Source organism: Trachinotus anak, unplaced genomic scaffold, assembly GCF_046630095.1.
Source record: "Trachinotus anak isolate AG129_WGS33_773 ecotype Australia unplaced genomic scaffold, CSIRO_AGI_Tana_v1 ptg000012l, whole genome shotgun sequence".
Classification (NCBI taxonomy): Eukaryota; Metazoa; Chordata; class Actinopteri; order Carangiformes; family Carangidae; genus Trachinotus; species Trachinotus anak.
Genome location: NW_027273863.1, coordinates 14,259,006 through 14,277,736, shown reverse-complemented (window position 1 = coordinate 14,277,736; position 18,731 = coordinate 14,259,006). Strand labels below are relative to the sequence as shown.

The window sequence follows — 18,731 nt, the reverse complement described above, 5'->3', positions numbered from 1 at the left end:
TTGCAAAAGGACAAAAATAAAAGAAAAAGGACAAGAACTAATTATGAATGCATTACTAGTTGTAGTGAAATAATACATCAAAATCAGACATTAAACACAACACTTTGCAGCTCATTGTCCTAAATGTAGCTGCACACTACTTACAAGATGACACTGGAGCAAACACTCTGATGAGACGTTACACAATTTGACACATGTTTACCTGACATGGTTGTAACTGAGGTCACATCTTACATTATTTGGTTATAAAGGTTATTATTGTAATACAGCTATTCACATGGTCTTCATAGATTCACTGGAAACTGCTTTGTAGCTTATGCAGAGCAGCCAAGCCAGGTGATGCATGAAAACAAGCCTGCCATATCGATTACACGACAAATCAGACTACTCTACTCAAGAGGCCAGTTTAGTCAAAGTTGCACTTTCCCTTTTCTTTTTTGCCTTCTTTTAATTGTACACCCCTGGGAGTGAGGCCATTCTGACATGATCAGAAAAATAACCCTTTTAAAGGAACATGAGTTTCAATAATTTAAGGCCAACCCTGAAGACCTCTTTACCTCCTATAATGGTCGTCTGATTTGCATATTCATGAACAACCTAAAGCATTTGGGGAGCTGATGTGAATAGAAAAGCGGGGATGGAAGGACAAAGAAATGATGCCGAAAGCACTAAAACTAAATGAAAATATAACTGCGGGTGGTGATTCCTTAATCTATGGCGAGACTTATAACACTCAGAAATACTGCGTTGGTCATCACTGTCCACTGGGGCAAGGTCACGGAGCTATAGTGCACCAGTGGCTATGTGAACTCTTGTCAGGAGTGCTGATGAGTGTTGCACCGTTTCCAAAACTGTCTGCAGTCGTCTACTCAACTGTGGGTTGACAATGGCTTCTACATTAATGTAAAGCTTCAGGCTAAGTATAACCTCTGTTTCACAGTGTAGGGCAAGTTATTGTGTGCATCCTCACCCACAGACTGGTCAGTGGTTGAACAAAAGCATAAGTGAGCTCAAGAGTTTGTGTGGTTTTGAAGTCATGTCAGACACTAAACTTAGAGAGGCGCCTACCTGGGATTGTATGTTGGCCCCAACCTGCCCCCCTTGGTACGAGTCCCCATTGAGGGACTGCACACTCATGAACAAGTCTCCGGAGTTTGATATGTTAAAAGAGCCAGCAGAACCTGAGAATACACAGAGGCAGAGAAGAAGAAAGAGAGCAAGAGAATAGACAAAGAGAAGAGGGAGAGAGAGGGGAAAGTAACAGGGAAGAAGACAGGGACAGAAAAGGAGTTAAAATGATCATGCATTAGCAAAAGTGCATTAAGTGGGTTAGTTTAGGAGGGTGGCAGGCAACATGAAAAAGGCTTTTTCCTACAAACCTGCATGCTACAGATGCTGTAGGTGCACATTTCAACATTAATGAACCATAATTTAAAAGGAAAAATCAACCAACAAGAACCATAAGGCAGAAAATCATCACAAAACTGTTTAAGTCCATTTAAAAGAGGGTTTATGGATTATATTGTTGTTAAATGTCCGTGCTGCTAGTGTTTCATTAAGGAAGTAATAATTGATCTGCAGGAAGACCCAAAGAATTGTCTTCGTCCTTTAATGGACCCCAGCTCCCCAGATGTAAAGAGACCATCGCGTAACTTGATTTCAACACCCGGTCCTAATCCAATACAGTTGCGAAGTCTCTATATGACAAAAGACTCCGCTTGCCCTCTGAGCAGCTTAATGGCATGCACGAGGTCAACCGGACAAGAGGCAGGAAAAATTAACGTCCACAAGACCAAGAGGTCAATAACAGAGAGAGGGAGAAAGGGAAAGAGAGAGAGAGAGAAAGAAAATGAGTGAGAGAGACAGCGAAGGCAGAGAAGAAAGAGAAAAAATGGAAGAAGAAAAAGCAAGAAAGCCATACCATATAACTGGGTTAGTTAAGGAGAGGAGGGGCCTTCTGTTAGTCTAATTGAAACAGCACCAGAGACTGAATTCTTGAGCCGTGGCTCAGGTATGAGAGCATCTCTTTGTTGTGCTTCTACGTCTTCTGGCATCAAAGAAAAAAAAATTAACTGATCCACAGAGCTTCTGATGATGCACCTGAATGTTTTTTAACCAGGGTTTGAAGCTCACCTGCTGAATTGGGAGTTGATGGGGAGTTTGCCTGACTGCCATGGGCAGACACGCTGGTTGCATTGACCGCAGTCCTTGCTGCATACATGTTGGCCTCTTCTTGAAACTTGCCGATATTTTTCTTGTATCGGATTCTCTTGTTCCCGAACCAGTTTGATACCTGACGAGACAATCAGCGACAAGATTCAGCGGCTGAATTATAATTAATTAAAGCTGATATCTATGCAAGGAAGCCAACAAAAGACATACTACAGGAATACATTTTGATGACACCTTTTGTGGAGTGTTAAATATCAACACCCAGCCTATACATAGATTGTGATTCAATTAGCACACCAGTTAGCGCACCACCTTTTAGCACCAGCTTTTGTGACTGCTATGACACATTTGTACTTCCACACAGATACAGTATGTGCCTAGCAAACTCTGAATCATTGCAGTCTGCATATACACCTTCTGCACATGGCTAATTATTATTAGTTTTTATTGTGTGCTCTTTAAAAATCTCTTATTTTACTTTTTGTATAATACTCCTGTTGTTGAAGCACAAAAATACAATGGAGATCACTTTAATATGCTGATTATTGAATCTTATACAGATAACCTCTTACATTGATCTCTGTCAGGATGACAATTATCACACACATATGGTTAAGACTTTATGTGAGTGGCTGCTAGGACTGAACCACCCATAATCAAACTTAAAAAAAATAAGCATCCATAATAATTTGAAAAATTATTAATAGATATATAAATAGAATATTCTAATAATATAGTATAATATAGAATATTATAGATTATAAAAATACACATAGAGCATATAACAAGGTTTGGCATCAAGTGATTATAAGAGCTCTAATTAAGTTAGCATACTACTAACTTGTTCATTGTTATTAATACTTGGCATCAAATGATTCACAATCTGCTGTAGGGTACGCTGTTCAGATATTAGCCACAAGCACAGCACTGTTATTGCTAAACCTCACTACAACCCACTATAGTGTTAAGATGGCCATACTTGTAAAACCCACCTGATACCAACTCCAAATGAATTTTTTTTAATTTTTTTTATTACTTTTGACCTTTGTTTATTCTAGTTACCTGTGACACTGTGATGCCGCATTTCTTGGCCAGTTCTTCTTTGGCCTCCTCGCTGGGATAGGGGTTACTGAGGTGGGAGTAAAAGTACTCGTTCAGGATCTCTGTCGCCTGTTTGTTGAAGTTCCTCCTCTTTCGTCTGAACAGAAAGCAGCGGGGGAAAGGACAGAACAGACATGAATAAAATACACTCAGTACACAAATAAATGTTATAAACTCCTCTCTTCATTCACCTTCATCCAACCAAGATGGCTTAGTTTGACCGAACAGTGCTTAAAAGCTGGTAAAATGAAATAAGAACAAAAACTACACAAAGAAAGAAAATCTACTTGAAAAGTAAAGACACAATTGGATCTGTCTGACCGATGACGATGAAAATGAAAATAAGGAAAAACTTTTATTGAAACTAGAGAACACTTTAAAGGAAAATGCATTAAAACACAGGGATTGGTTTTGTCGCACACAGTCACACAGACACACACACACACACACACCTGGCATCGAGAAAGCGTGAGCGCAAGATCATGACGGCCTCGCAGGTGCTCTGTTTCAGCTGCATCTGGATGGAGCTGAACTTGCGGTGGATGATGCCGACCATGCGCTCGATCTCTTTGGGCGAGATGGGTCGTGTTCGAGACTGCTCCCTCAGCAGGTTCATCACATGGGTGGTGAACTCATTGCACGCCTGGACGCACAGACAGACAGGATTCATAAAAAGAATAACTATCACAGAGGCTCGACAGCTTCAGACAGAACAAAAGGATGAAATTGGATTCTGGAGAGGCTGCACCTTCGCTGGTAGGCCTCGGCCTTGTAGAAGCAGCGCTGACAGTGTAACAGCAGCAGTGTTAGAGGTAATAAGAACAGTCTAAATTAAAGCAGCAGACGCAGCGCGATGTTTCACGCCAAACAAATATAGTCGTACAGTGGAGGCAGCGAGACTCACAGCGCTGTGAATATTAAAAAGACTTCTCTTCAATGGAAGAGAAAATGTGACAAGTGAAGAGAAATTTAAAATGACAGCAGGCTTTCAGCCCCGTTCACGTTCAAGAGGTTTAAACTGTCTCCCTCTCTTTTCACTCCATCTTTCAGTCTACCTCGTTCTCTCTCTGTCTGAATCAGTCACTGGATATGACTGCATTCAGAGTCAAGGTGTCTGTTGCTTGTCAACACCAGGGTTACGTCAGTCAAAGTGATGCACCGAGCAGCCGTTCTGCTTGCACACACATGCCAGACACTACTCACTCATATGCGCGCGAGGTGTACGTAGCGTGGTGACCCAAAATGCTCAGGTGTATATTGACTGTGACAGTTAGTGATGACTAGCCTTCCTCGGAGAAGATGACAAACCCAGAACGTTTTGACTTCCAAGGAAATGACAAGAAGTTACAGTCTTTGGATAAGAGCTGGTGTGTGACTGATATAATGGCTGCTTGCCTGCTGAAGGTAACATCTCTGAAAGCTTGGCTTGTCATGAGTTGGCCTGCGAGAGCTGATTTCAAGAGCATTACACTTAGTTAAAAAATATCTCATTCATCCTTTTTACCAGCTTGTTGCTATTTAAGGTTACCTCACAAATGGAGCTTATCCCAGCATGAATTGGCCAAAGGAACAGAAAAAAAGTCCTGGACACGACGCCAGGTGGTTATGGTGTACAATACAATTTTCGCTCTCACATTCAGCAGTGTAGGGAAGTACTGACTAATTTAGAGTCTTAAATTCAACTCAGCTCTTTTTTTTCCACCGTAGAAGGAAAACATGTTCATAAAGAAAGGACACAAGCTAAGTCTCAAAGCTTCATTATTTTTTTACAGTATTTTTACTTTTTCTTTTTGGTATCTAAATGAAAAAAAAAAGTCATCTTTTGTCAGGAGAGGTCAGAGGTTGAGGTCAGCTATTGAACACTGCTGCTGGAAGTGTAATCTACAGTGTAATATAAGTCATACATTTGTTCATGAAACGTTTGCCTCTACCCATATTCACCATCAGTCATAATTATCAATGTTTCAAATGCTTTGACCACTTCAATAAGTAAACAAGTTACACAATTGGCTAGATTTGGCACCTGACCAGACTCCATTAGTGGGAGGCTGTGGAGCAGAGAGAACACTGATATGAACTTTCTGTTGTGAAATAGAAAATAAATAGACCATTGCTGGGGCTTGGTGGCCTGAACTGCGACGTCCCCGGTTCACATCTAGCCTGAGACTTTTATTACATGTCTTTGCTCGTCTTTCTCTACCATCATTTCCTGTCATTTCTCTTCTGTATCTTTCTTATAAAAATGCCCTAAAGTTCTGTAATGAGGTAAAAGGGGGAGTCAACATGCTGAGGTGAAGTACTATAGAGGGTTCCCCTGAGTGTGGATTGTTAAGGGAACATAAAATACTCAAGAATTTGATCCAGTCTCTATTTTGCTTATGGATACAATAACAGTGCAGACGCTTCCAATAGTGGGAACCTTTTTCAGTAGGGATGTTTTTCAAGTGATAAATATGCCCCCTGGTTGTTTTATCACCTTGCCAGCCAAAATATACAGCAGGCCCTAATTTTACCAATGCATTTTGGCATTCACTGATAAAATATATTTCAAATGAAATGACAAAATAAATATCTATTACAGGAGTAGGAACTGAGCTAAATAATGAGCTATGATATACTATAGCCATGAAAAAAAGTGGTGCAGAGCCAATGTTACTAAAACAATATTCCTCGTCCCACCTGTTCATACTTCTCCAGCTCTGTGTGGTAAATTTGTCGGATCTGAGACAGCTTGGCCCGATAGTCGGAGTGTTCTGCTGAGTTGTCGGCACCGACACCACCAGTGGCTGCTGCTGCAGCTGCCGCAGCTGCTGACCCACCACCTTTTTCTGGCCCAGCCACGCCCTCCGCCAGCAGCATGTTGTCCAGTCGCATCAGCTGGGGATCTGGGGGTTCCTCCTCCTGGGCGCCGCGGATACTGAGCACTGTGGAGGACAGGAGGAGATGACATCAATATAATGGCACTGAACAGTCCAATTTGTGTTCTTAATGATTCACTTTTAAGGTGAGCTAAGTGACTGAGTAACAAGGCAGAGGAATTTAACAATGACTGAAAGAGAGCCTTAACTATTTCTTTCCGCTCCAGCCTGAAATATGGCCGTCGTTTTAATAGTTCAAGTCTGCGCCATAAAAACCTGCAGCCTCACAGAGGCTGGCAGCTATGGAGCACCATAAAACTATCATTTCATCGATTTTGACTATCATTTCATGTGAAAAAAATTAACACAGCCTTCCACCACAGTTCATCTTTCATTGCTCTCCTTATGCTCTGACTATGTTTAGTTTCTGGCTGATGGCTTTATTATCTTGTCAGATGTTGTCTCCAAAGCAAACCAAACTAATGGCACAAAGTGTGACACAGTATATTAATGCAAAGATATGTTGTCTCAAATGAATGAGTTATGGAAATGACAGAATCTGAGCTAAATCAAATAGTCCCGCTACCATGAAGAGTCACAAACTGGAAGTATGATGACTACTTATATAAAAATAGAAAAGAATAGAAACACTTAAAAGGCTCAGAATTCACTACCATTGGATTTGTATTTATTAGGATTAGGATTTGAACACTCAACTGAGCATTGATATTTTTTCTCATCTCAGCATCAAACTGGATCTGCAGGATGGGTTTGGATTGTTTCTCCACATATCTTATAAATAACATCTGAATCAGCATTCTGCTACCACACCTGGAGTCCCAGGGCAGCATTCACACTGTCGTAATCTTAAATTTAACAGGACTAAGGATGTTTTTCCAACTGATACTAAGGTGTGTTTGCACACTTGTTTGGGGATCTTCACACACCTACAGGCGATCAGCTCCCATGGTGTAAAGAGTGAAGTGTAAACACAACACAGACAGGCCTGCTGAGATGGCCTTGCACAAACAGAGTACACACAAAACCAGGTTCATTCGCGCACACATTCACACACAAAGATATTTTGAGAAACATGCCACATAGGCTCAACTATAACTAAAACTATACACTGCTGACACTTTAAATAATGCAATTTTATAAAACATACAGATGTTTTTTATTCAGGATCAGCTGTACTGCCCTGCCTCTTTCTGCCACCAGAAGGCTCCCTCGGTAAAGCAGCAGAGCGTCCTGCTTTTCTCAGAGGTGCTGAAAACAGCCGACCAGGTGCAGCCCTCCATTCCATCCACTGTCTTCAAGGACAAAGACAAAGCTCACACTGCCACCACATTTTTCATACACGTTTTAATCTACGCGTCTATCAAAATGTTTCGGGAGGACGATCTAATACTGCATACTGTGTGTGTCTCTTCCATGATGACTGTAGACAGTGAGGGTAAATGACAGGTTGTGTGACAGAGCAGTGAAGCCATATTGCAGCCCCACAGTCTCCGGTCACGGCGACGGCTCTTTTGTAATGAGGATGTAAGGCTGAGTCGCCCTGTGACCTTTCTGGTGAGCAGGGGGTCCAGATGGATTCCCGGGGCAGCGTGGGGAGCTTGTCTACCCTAGTCCTCCTCTTTTCAACCCCAACCGCCCCGCCGCCCTCCACCCCACCCCTTTTCCTTTCCTCTCTTTTTCTCCTCCTGCAATAACATCATCCATTCCCATCAGCTCCAACACGTGAGCAAGCTCAGCTCAAGAGGCAAATGTCAATGGCTATCAGACGGCTGGAAAAGGTCAGGAGTTCAGATAGGGAGCAAATGCATATGTGTGTATGTGTGTGCGTGTGTGTGTGGGCGCATGTGCACATGTGCAGGTAGATGAATATGTGGATATTTGTCATGTGAATCACACCAGCGGGAAATTATAACACTCACCAATTTGATTCTGACAAAATAGTGCCACATCCCAACCAGAGGGGGAATCTAATGAGCCTAAGAGTGATTTATTCATTCCCTCCAAGTCCCCGAGTGCACAACTAAAAGCATGAAATGGATTAAATAAATACAATTAATAAGGAAAATCAAACAAATTCACTGTGCTGTGGCATAATTACCCTAACCACAGCCATCAGCTTTATTTATTTCTGTTCAGTAATAGCAATGAAATTGATTAGACCTCAATGCCAGTCGTTGTGAACTCTGCAACCATGGTCCATACATTAACATAATCACCTGACAGAGTGAAGTGCCCTCTATTACAATACATCACATGCTCCCAATACTTGTACAATAACACCAAAAACCTCTTACATACACTTTCTAGCCTATTATTGCAACAAAGGCATGGAGTCCATACTGCTCAGCAATTCTCTTATTCCATGGACAGTCACAGATTAGTATCTATAAAAGGAAGATGGCCATCATCTCATCTTGATCATTACCGACAGACTTAATTGAACAATGAGAGGACACAATTCCCCTCTCTGTCGCTTCCTCCCTCCCTCCCTCCCTCCTCTCTTCTTCTTTCCTTCCCTTTGTGCACACTCTTGTATAATTCCTTCCCTGAGATGTGGGGCACTAAACCAAAAAAGGCAAGGCATACAAAATGAATACGTTTCATAAACGATTCTTGAGCCGTTTCCTGAATAATAAATGGGATTCCAAGAATAAGCCTTTGTTTTGGTTATTGACAAAATTAATTTCTGCTGTTTTACTTCCTTAAGAGCTGGCTCATGCCCATCGCCACACTGCCTGCTGTTTGCAGACAACTGCAGTGTAAATAAACACGACGATTAAGCCACCCACTCATACAGGGAGAATCAAGGTGCGCGCGCACACACACACACACACACACACACAAACACGCACACACACACAAACAAACACACGGCACAAACATGCACTTTGTGCACGAATGTAAGCACTCATATAGGCACACACACACACACAGGAGAAATACACAGCTATGCACATTGGCATACTACCCTGAGCACCAAGCCTGGCGCCCTGCGAGTGCTTTTAAATGAAAACATGTTTAATTAATGATGTTGAAGTATTCTGTCACAATTAGGAAGATTTACGGTCAAACAAGGCAGCAGTGATGTCCCTGACAGCCATGATGAAAGTTTACCCTCCTTGCCTCTGACTGGCAGCTAGCAGCCAATGCTGGACTGGATCCATTTCCCATCAATACAGTAATGCAATACACTCTACAGCACTGTGGCTTATATATATGTGTTTGTGTGTGCGTGCACGTGTGTGTCCTTTCTTGCCTTGCTCTTGTCCACATCACATGACCCCAGAGAGGGCCTGGCAGTGGCTGTGCTCTCTATTGATTGTGTGGGCATACGTCATCTAGGGTTTCAGCAGTTAATAAATCAGGCCTGCTCCTGACACAACCATGGATGTGTGTATACATCTATGTGTGTGTGTGGGCCTGTCACAGACCAGTCAGCAGGAGTGAAAGCGACAGCCACATGATAATGTAACATCACCACCATTCATCCCTGCCACACAGCATTCTGAGACAAAACAACAACAACCAGGAACCTGAAAAAAGCAGCGTGATTTACAGCAGACATGACAAGTATCACTAATACAAATCCTCCCCTCCCCGCTCCTTCAAGGAGTTCAGCATCCAGCTCTCATCTGCATTTGATACAAGCCCAATAAAGCAGTCTTCATAAGACGCAGCGCTGTTCCATACTTCACACTGACCCACACAGTAGGGGTAAACTACAGTACTAAGCAACGCTATCATCATTACCAAGAACACTAAATGAATATTGTGTTGCATTATATCCAGTTTACTGTATATGTGCTCATTTCTACTGAATTGAATCAGGGCTTCAATGGAGAATGAACAATCATTATGAAATTTCTAAATGTAGCTCACTACAAGTCTATGCTCTGAAAATAATTGCTATCATCGAAATATTGTGTTATTTTTTTAAATGGTCTTTATTGTATTTGTACTTAACCAGAGCTGAAAGCTAAATTTGTGGTCTATCCATGAACTCGAGGAGGCCTAAATTATTCTCTCAATCACCAGATAATGAGAAACTGTTAAAAGAGCAACATTACCAACAACACAACTCGGACACTGACAGTTCAGTCAGATTCAGGTTTTTATGCTAGTACCAGCTGACATAGCAGCAGAGATGAGGACTGGGCTACAGAGGTCTGGTATATTTTCATCTTTCATACTCCACACCTCCAGATTTTTTTTTTTCTCTCTTTGTGTCTCTGGAGACACAAAAGGCTTTATACAACTTTCTTCACATATGCATAACTACTCCCCAACACCTGTAAACACATACTGAATTATATTCAAATATTAAGTTGGTCGGGTTTACCCTTAAAATGTTGTCCACACACAAGCAGTCACACAAGAACTTTATCTGAATAAAAGAAAGTCTAAAAATGGCTAAAACTGGGATTTACAAATGTCTTACTTTGAATATGTAAACACACACTGAGGAGGAGACCAGTGTGAGCTTCAATACAAGTCCATCAAAATTAAAAGATGATACACAACTCTTTTCCAGTACCAGATGTAAACCAGAAACTGTCTGTTCATCTTATGATCATTTCATTACTGAGTCAGTTGTTTAGTCTATAAAATAAGAAAGAAAATGGTGGAAATGTCCATCACACTTAGCCCAAAGCACAAACTGATGTCTACAAATGATCATTATTACTATTTTCTTTTGCAAAGACCAGCGTCAAACCTGAAGATAATCAATTTACAGACAGTGAAAAGCAGTGAATTGGGAAGTTGGAACTAGGTCATGTTTGGTATTTTTGCTTTGAGAATTACAATTAACTAGTCATTTCAACTCTAAAGAGGAGATTAAATCTTCCCATCTCAGCTTTGTATGTTTTCAATACTCAGTGTTATGGACATCTTTTGGTTGATACCAAAAAAAAATGTAGTGAGTTCAAAACTCAGCCCTACCAAAGAAGCAATCATCATAATGCAGCCCTGTGCCATATTTCATGCTGACCCACACAGTAGGGGTAAACGACAGTGCTAAACAACGCTATCATCATTACTGAGAACGCTAAATGACTATTATGTTGCATTATATCCAATTTACCGTATACCTGGTCATTTCTACTGAATTAAATCTGGACTTTAATAAGGAAACACAATAATTATGAAATTGCTAATCATAGCTCACTATGAAATCTATGCCATGAAAATTATTATTATATTCTCAACGTTGTGTAGTTTAAATTGTCTTAAAATGTTCTGTAGTATGAGCTGAGAGGTAAATTTGTGGTCTATCTATGAACTCATGGGAAACTTTCTCGGGCCCAAAATGTTCTCTCCATCACCAGATAATGGGAAGCTGTACAGCCTCAGTACACAAGGGCATAGTCATAAAGTACCTCTAAAACAGCTTTATGTTTTATCAGCTATCTCGAGTATCATGTGCAGAAAGGGGGCAGAGCCGGAGTGTTGTATCTGACACTGGGTGGGGGGATGGGGGAAACCAAGGACAAGGAAAAACACCAAAGAAATACTGGAGGGACAGACAGAGACGAGGAGATGTGGATGGTACAGGCAAGGAGGGAAGAGAGTGATGGAGGAAGAATGAAAGGCGAAAAATAGAAATGGAATAGGAAAGCGAGGTGTCAATTAAAAAAATGAACCCCAGTGCATTTGGAAGGTGACAGCTGGTGGGAGACGAGCTGACAGGCGTCACATTAGGCGGATTTGGTGGCCGCTCCCCTCGTCCCCTCCTTTTTTTTTTTTTTCTTTCCTCCTCTCCCTCTGTCTCTCTCTCTCTCTCTGGCTTTCTCCACTGGCGATCGGTAGTTTCTCATGCGGCAGTGGTGGCGGCGGCGGCGGCAAGTGAGGCAAGAACTCAGCTTGGTGTTTTTCAGAACAAGTTCCCCCTGCAGCTACTCCTAATAACGGTAATTATCGTCATCATCTGAGGCTTAAGCAGGCCAGTTTGAGGCCTGAGGGGCTGGCCTGATAATGAGGCAGCCAGCGCCAGAGGAAAAGACCATTCAGAGCACCGCCCTGCCACCAATGCTGAGCATTCCCATTTAAAAACCTTCATTAAAATAATTCATTATTCAAAATAGACAATACATTAGCCCCCTGGCTGTCAGTCTTGCTTAAGGTGTCTTAAAATATATATCTTCTTGATTGAATCAAACTCATGCTCAGCCCATGCAGTTCTAGCAGCTCCAGGCTGCATCGGAAACCACGTTGGCTGAATAGCTGAGGAGAAGTCACGAGCTTGTGGAGCAGCGAGCCGTACAGTCGGCCTGCTAACAGAGAGACAAAGACAGCTTTATGGAGAGAGGACCATGCTTGGGAAAACACAAAGTAAACAAATGACTGATCACACAAACTTTTAGATAAAGTGTGGGCAGTTGACAGTGGACGGGCGATAGGAAGGTCCTGAGGATTTGAATCTGGATCGTTGCAGTTACATTGTCGGGATCTTAAGCAGCAAGTAGTCCTCAACAGAACATTGGAGAGTTTTAGAAACTCTACATCTTTTCAATGTCAGAATAAGAAGGGCAGCGTCCAACAACTTCTGTAACTTCAGCAGACCTTCACACCCATTTCATGCTGCAATCAGTCTTAAAACAGATTTGTTTCTATGGGACAATACGTCCGATGAACTGGTTCTTTTTGAGCATAACTTAGAGCTTAGTTTATTTTTGTGCAAGTGGCCAAATAATTTCACAAACAGTAGTGGCCAAAAAAAGTCTAAACAGTCTAAACAAATCCAGTGTGTGTGTGTGTGTGTGTCTGATTATTCAAGAAGTGCAATCCATGTCAATATACCTCACACTCCTCACACAGGAATCTTTATCTAAAGTTATTTAGATAATTGATTGATTATTGTTCTTGATTTAGGAAATATTCGATGAAAGAATAACTAAAACAAGAAGAGAATCTGAACATTCAATGTCCAATTCAAAGCTTGGGAGGTTAGTAGTAGAAGTATTTAGTCATTTGCCATAAAAAGCTCACAAAATGTCACATATTATTGCAGATCATTTTACCAAGACTCCCTTAGTGTATCAGATTTGTCATCTATTCTTCCACAAATAAATGCCAGCCTCGAATAATCAAATGACAGCGAGCGTAGTGATGCTGTCCCGGGCAACAGTTGTTGAGGAGGTGACGTGTGAAGCCTTCGGAGTCAGGAGGAGATGGTCCGTGACAGTGAGCATCCTGCCCTAACTGTTACCCTACAAGCCCTCCCTACGCACCAGGACAAGACATGAAACAAGAGGTCTGTTAACACAATCCTCCTCAAGTCCCCGTGGTGTGTATTCCTGTGCATGGCACATTTCATAAGGCTCCGCTCTTTGACTGGTGATGAGTTTATGCGAAGGTAATTAACAGTAATTAATCCTTAATTACAGCAATTAGCAGAGTCGCAGTAAATTAAGCCACATCTGGAGGCACGGAGCAGGGATAGACTGGAAGTAGGGGTGGGTTTTTTGACAAGGGGGGGGGGGACGCAGAGACCACATGGCCACACTTGTTTAGGTCTACCTGGGATGTCCAGGTTGTCATCCCTGCTCCAGGCGGTCTGCTGGGAGCTGTGTGATCTCAGAGGTGGGTGATGGGGCAGGGTCTGATGAACACAGAAGCCTGAGAGAGGAGGTTCATTTCTGAGCAAAATTGTTTCATCTCAGGGAGAAAGGGTCCCTTAAGCTACCATGCAAGGACACCCACCATATGGCTACTCATAGACAATAGTGCTTGTGGTTCTGCTTCGCTGTGCTCGGCTTCACTTGACAACATGTGAACATGCGTTTTACACAACGTCGCTAGAAAGAAAAGCTGGCTTGCAGTTTGCCTCCCTGGAAGAACAAAACTACACACACTCTTCAGAGGGTAAAATACAGAGAACAGAAACACACACAGATGCTGCAGGTACCTTATTATTATCCTGCACTGCATTCAGACTCACATAGTTCAGTCTATACTATCCTCTACCATTAAAAAAAAAGATTTTGAGTGGTTACTTAGATTATCCCATGATGCATGTCATCCCCACTGGGACCAATATCTTCCATGATGACAATGCTCCTCTCCATAAAGCACAAGTGGTCACTTTGAATGGCATGATAATAATGTTAGCCATATGCCAGTCCCTCTTCTGTAAATAGACATGATCCTATTGTCTTTTCTATATTTAGACACAATGCAAACTGAGCATCTACGTACACGAAGCATCCGTGCATCTCAGGTTAAGGAAGTGTTGTGTCAGAAAGTAAATATCCTACATATGAGGATCCAGGTGAACAATATGAATTGACAGGTTATGTCCACTGTGACAAATGCTGATCTTGTGTTCTTCTCAACTGTTCAGGTGTTTGTTTTTTGGTTGAGCTGTGCTATTCTTGTACTGTATTGCTTTACCCACCTTTTTTTTTGGAAGAATAACTCAGCCAGCCTTTTAATCTTCTCTCATGTCTCAGTTGTTGTACAACAGAAGCCTTGTATCTCACCACAACTTCAGATCACACTTCCACAAGACTACAGAGGAGGCTTGTGTTGTCCCGTGACAAACCACGGCCAAGCTAAAACTATCAGAACACTTGAGGATGACATCACAGGGATATAAGCAGGCAATTGACTACTTTGATTATTGATTAATTCAGCACTGCAACTCTCAGATATTTCTATTATTGATCAAGCTACAGATTATTCTCACACTCGATCAATTGTTTTGTCTATAAAATCTCAAAATGCTCATTATAATCTTCCAGAGCCCAAAGTCTTGTATGTACTGTATGTATTGTATTTAGTTTACTATCATATATGATATCACATATGAGAAACTGGAAGCAGCAAATATTGGACACTTTTTTCTTGAACAATTACCAAATTGATGATTCATTTTCATTCTATCAACTGAAAGATTAATTGACTAAAAATTTCAGCTCTAGCTTCCTGCTGAATGTCAGAAAATAGAAAAAAACAAAAGGCCACCACAACGCATGTCTGCAAATTGCATGATTTTTCAAACCAACAATCCAAAAGCCAAAGCTATTCAGTTTATGATGATACAAAGTAGAAAAGCAACAAATCGTCACATTTAAGAAGCTAAAACCGACAAATGTTTAGCATCTTAACGTAAACAATTAATTAACTAACTCCGCACATAATCTTTATTAAGTGATTCATTAGTCATGCTTCGGTAATCAAAAACAAGTCAAAAAAGCCTCTAACTTCTGTGGAAAGTTGCAGTGTAGAATCTGGAAGATGAACCGATGCCATCCGAATGTTTGATAGGCTTCCAGGTGCCATTAATATTGTAACACTTGAGAGATTTGCTCCAGCAGGAAATATGGTCTCTCCCTGCATTCATCAGGGAGCTTCCCATCAAGGCAGAATAAGTCAAACCAGCTTTGTTTTGCTGCGTGTGCACTTTTGTTTGGACGCTGTCACAACCACGGAAATCCCTGTGAGGTTTACTGTTTTGCCAGGCCTGTTGTTCAAAAGAGTAGTGATGCTTAGTCTGCCCCTAGCTGTCAGGAGAGAAAAACACTGTGAGGGATCACTGTCCATTTCAGAGAGCAGCTCCATTTCATACAGATATTTCTTTGTCTAACATCTTTTTTAACATCTACTTGTAACCTGCTTGAAGTACCAGAGAAGTGAATGTTTGTTTTAGATTAAAAAAAAAAATGTTTGCATAAACAAAACAGGGCACTTAAAAGACAAACGAAGCTTGCATTATGCATGATACTCCACCCGACACTACCAGAACAGTCTTAATGCAGAAATGATGCAAATAATATTTGACTGTTTAATATGAGAAGCTGCAGCATCTTATTCATTAAAGGCAAGAGCAAATTAAAAAAAAAAAACAAAACTTCATGGTGATGCTGTAAGAATGCATGTATGTGTTGGTGCGTGGGTGTGTTGGAGGGGGTCAACTCGGGACAAAGGTTTAGAGCTGTAACGATGAATATGACAACGTAATGCCTGTAGGCAGAGAGAGAGCGAGCTAGAGAAACACAGAGGCAGAGAGAGAGTGTGTGTGTTTACAGCAGAGGTAGTGGTCCAGGCAGTCTAAGTGGCCTGGCTGGCAGGCCTACCACACCACTAGTGGATAAAGCCTAGTCATTAATCACAAGCCTGTGGGATCGTCCCAGTGTAGCAGAATACTGGGTCAGAGGGAGCTCCTGCTGTCAATCAGCACTGAAATGTGTGTGTGTGTGTGTGTGTGTGTGTGTGTGTGTGTGTGTGTGTGTGTGTGTGTGTGTGTGTGTGTGTGGAGTGGGACTGTAAGCTGGGGAGTGTGTTTTTGATGAGAATGTGTCATTTTTCCTCCAGCTACAAAAAGCATACAGCACTGAGGCATTAATGCATTAATGCAAACACCAGCGTGCAAGTGCTAGACGTCATTTACATGAAAAGCATATCAAGTCATCCATTGGGAATGAAAGCAACATTTTCTGCCCTAAAAGCTGAGGTTTGATCTTAAAAAATAGAGACAATACTGCTCCCTGTAAAAGAGCAAAACCGATATAAAATGCAGACAGCCCTGTGGCATCAGCAGCACACGCCAGAAACACTAATATCCATTTCAAATGAGAGACACATGTATGACATGGGTCGGCTAAATGCATGTTGACCCAGTTTTTTCATGCTGCTGCTACATTGTCTTCACTGTTCACAAACACTTGAGTGTGCAGCTCTAGTTTTATTGACTTTACTTCCCAAAAGCACATGCTGACCCATTCAGATCGAAAACCAGTGTGGGTTTAACCTGGGTCACTGTGTCAGTCTGAGAGGCCAATAAGGGAGCTGTCATCTGCCAACTGCACACTACAAATGTAGCCATCACACCAAATCTTTAAGTGTGAACTATCAAAAATAGAACAAGCAAAACTGCTGAAACAGCCCAAACTCCAACCACGCTAAACTCTGGTTGTCTTTAATGACATACTGTACATGAGAAATGCAGCTGTGCAGCATGTTTTTTAATCTAGACCAATGTTGGTGTTGTCACAATAACCCATATTTTCCATATCACTGCACACTGATTTGAATACAACGTTGAATATTTTCACCGAATTTGTTCCACAAGCTGAAACTCTAAATGTTGCCTTCAGGGGTTGAACCTGCACAGATGGTACTGAGACACTGAAAAGAGGGAGAAGGACTGGTACAGTGAGAGCCCCAGTCTGCAGCCGAACATCCAACAGTCAGACAGCTGTAACCATGGAAACAGCGTCAAACGTTTTTATCAGGATCCCATTGAGCTCATTTCAACCAGTTCATCAAACTGGTGCCGAGAGCAAAACACAAAACTATGACCTGCACCAATATGTCAAAATTGATCAAACGCCACAATTTTTTTATGTATCATCTTATTTATTATTTTTGGGCATTTATCCTTTATTTGACAGTCTGAAGAGACAAGGACACAAGAGAGAGTTATAACACACGACAAACACCCCGTCAAACCATGGACATTATGGGACATGTACTTTCATCATTAGGTCCTCGGATGTCCCACATAATTTTATTTTTAAAACACTTATTGCATCTAATTTTCTTCACATTCATTTTCTTAATTGAAGTGAAAAAAATGAAGTGTAATTTCTAATTTTATATAATAGTACAAACTCCAAGGCAAACTCATATCAAATGGAACATCTCTATTTGAATCATCATCAACTCTTTTAAAAATTGAAATATCAAATAACTTAAAATATCAAAAAACAATGATTTTGATACAAAAACAAAAGAAATTTCACCTTCAGAAGTTCAGGCAGATTGTTTTTTTTCTGTAACACTGATCAGATTCGTCCCTTCTCTAACTTCACGTCACAACTTAACATAAAAATTACTAAATAAAAAAAAAAATTACATGCACACCCATACATGTATGAATGTATATGTGTGTGCTTTTGTTTATGTAAGTATTGTTTACGCATGTGTAAGCGAGGTAACACTATTTCTTTTTGTGCTTTCCACTGGAGCTGCCTGCACCTCACTCTTAATTTTCATTGCCTCACATGGAAGCACATTACACAGTCAACACTCAAATATATTAGTCAGTCATGTGAGAAGTTTTTTTTATATACATTGTTTCGAAAATGTTTTTTAAAAAAGGTACAAACAAACAAATAAATCATAATTGCTAACTTAAATTACAGATACCTAACAGTAATTACAAAGCCCTAATTACCCATTAAGCCCATTGAGGTGACAATAAAGAAACTAGACTATGTAAACACATCAGTATTTTACTTCTTCTCTTAGTTTTTCAAGGTATTTCAGTATGATCATAACAACAGTATATGGATTTAACTTAATAATATATCGTTGTTCTCTACAGCTTGAACTGGATGGAGCTGCAGCTCCACAGCCTCTCCTCCTTCCAGCCCCCCCCCCCCCCCCCCCGGGTGAGACAGCAGTGGTATTCTGTCGGTCAGCCTCTACACACCTGCATCCCCAGCTGGACCTCTAATCCCCCCCCCCCCCCTCCTCTACAGTGCTCTACTCCCAGCTGCCTGGGCTATTTATAGGCCCGGTTTCATTTCCACACCTGCAGGGAGGCAGAGTTGTCACAGTGGGCCCACAGAGCCT

General features: G+C 41.3%; 1 protein-coding gene across 4 annotated transcripts in view; it reads right to left on the bottom strand.

Annotated features, from left to right (window-relative positions):
• The window catches only part of LOC139629110 (pre-B-cell leukemia transcription factor 1-like), a 47,921-nt gene that overhangs the window by 5,770 nt on the left and 23,420 nt on the right, over window positions 1-18,731 (bottom strand). For 2 of the 4 annotated variants that reach the window (XM_071491500.1, XM_071491502.1), the window contains exons 3-7: window positions 5,953-6,197; window positions 3,726-3,916; window positions 3,235-3,370; window positions 2,134-2,293; window positions 1,069-1,181 (exon numbers count right to left, since the gene is read on the bottom strand). In XM_071491500.1, coding sequence (XP_071347601.1) covers window positions 1,069-1,181; window positions 2,134-2,293; window positions 3,235-3,370; window positions 3,726-3,916; window positions 5,953-6,197 — 845 coding nt within the window. The remainder of the gene's footprint in view (window positions 1-1,068; window positions 1,182-2,133; window positions 2,294-3,234; window positions 3,371-3,725; window positions 3,917-5,952; window positions 6,198-18,731) is intronic. The other 2 variants (XR_011692906.1, XM_071491503.1) reach the window with 1 other exon arrangement.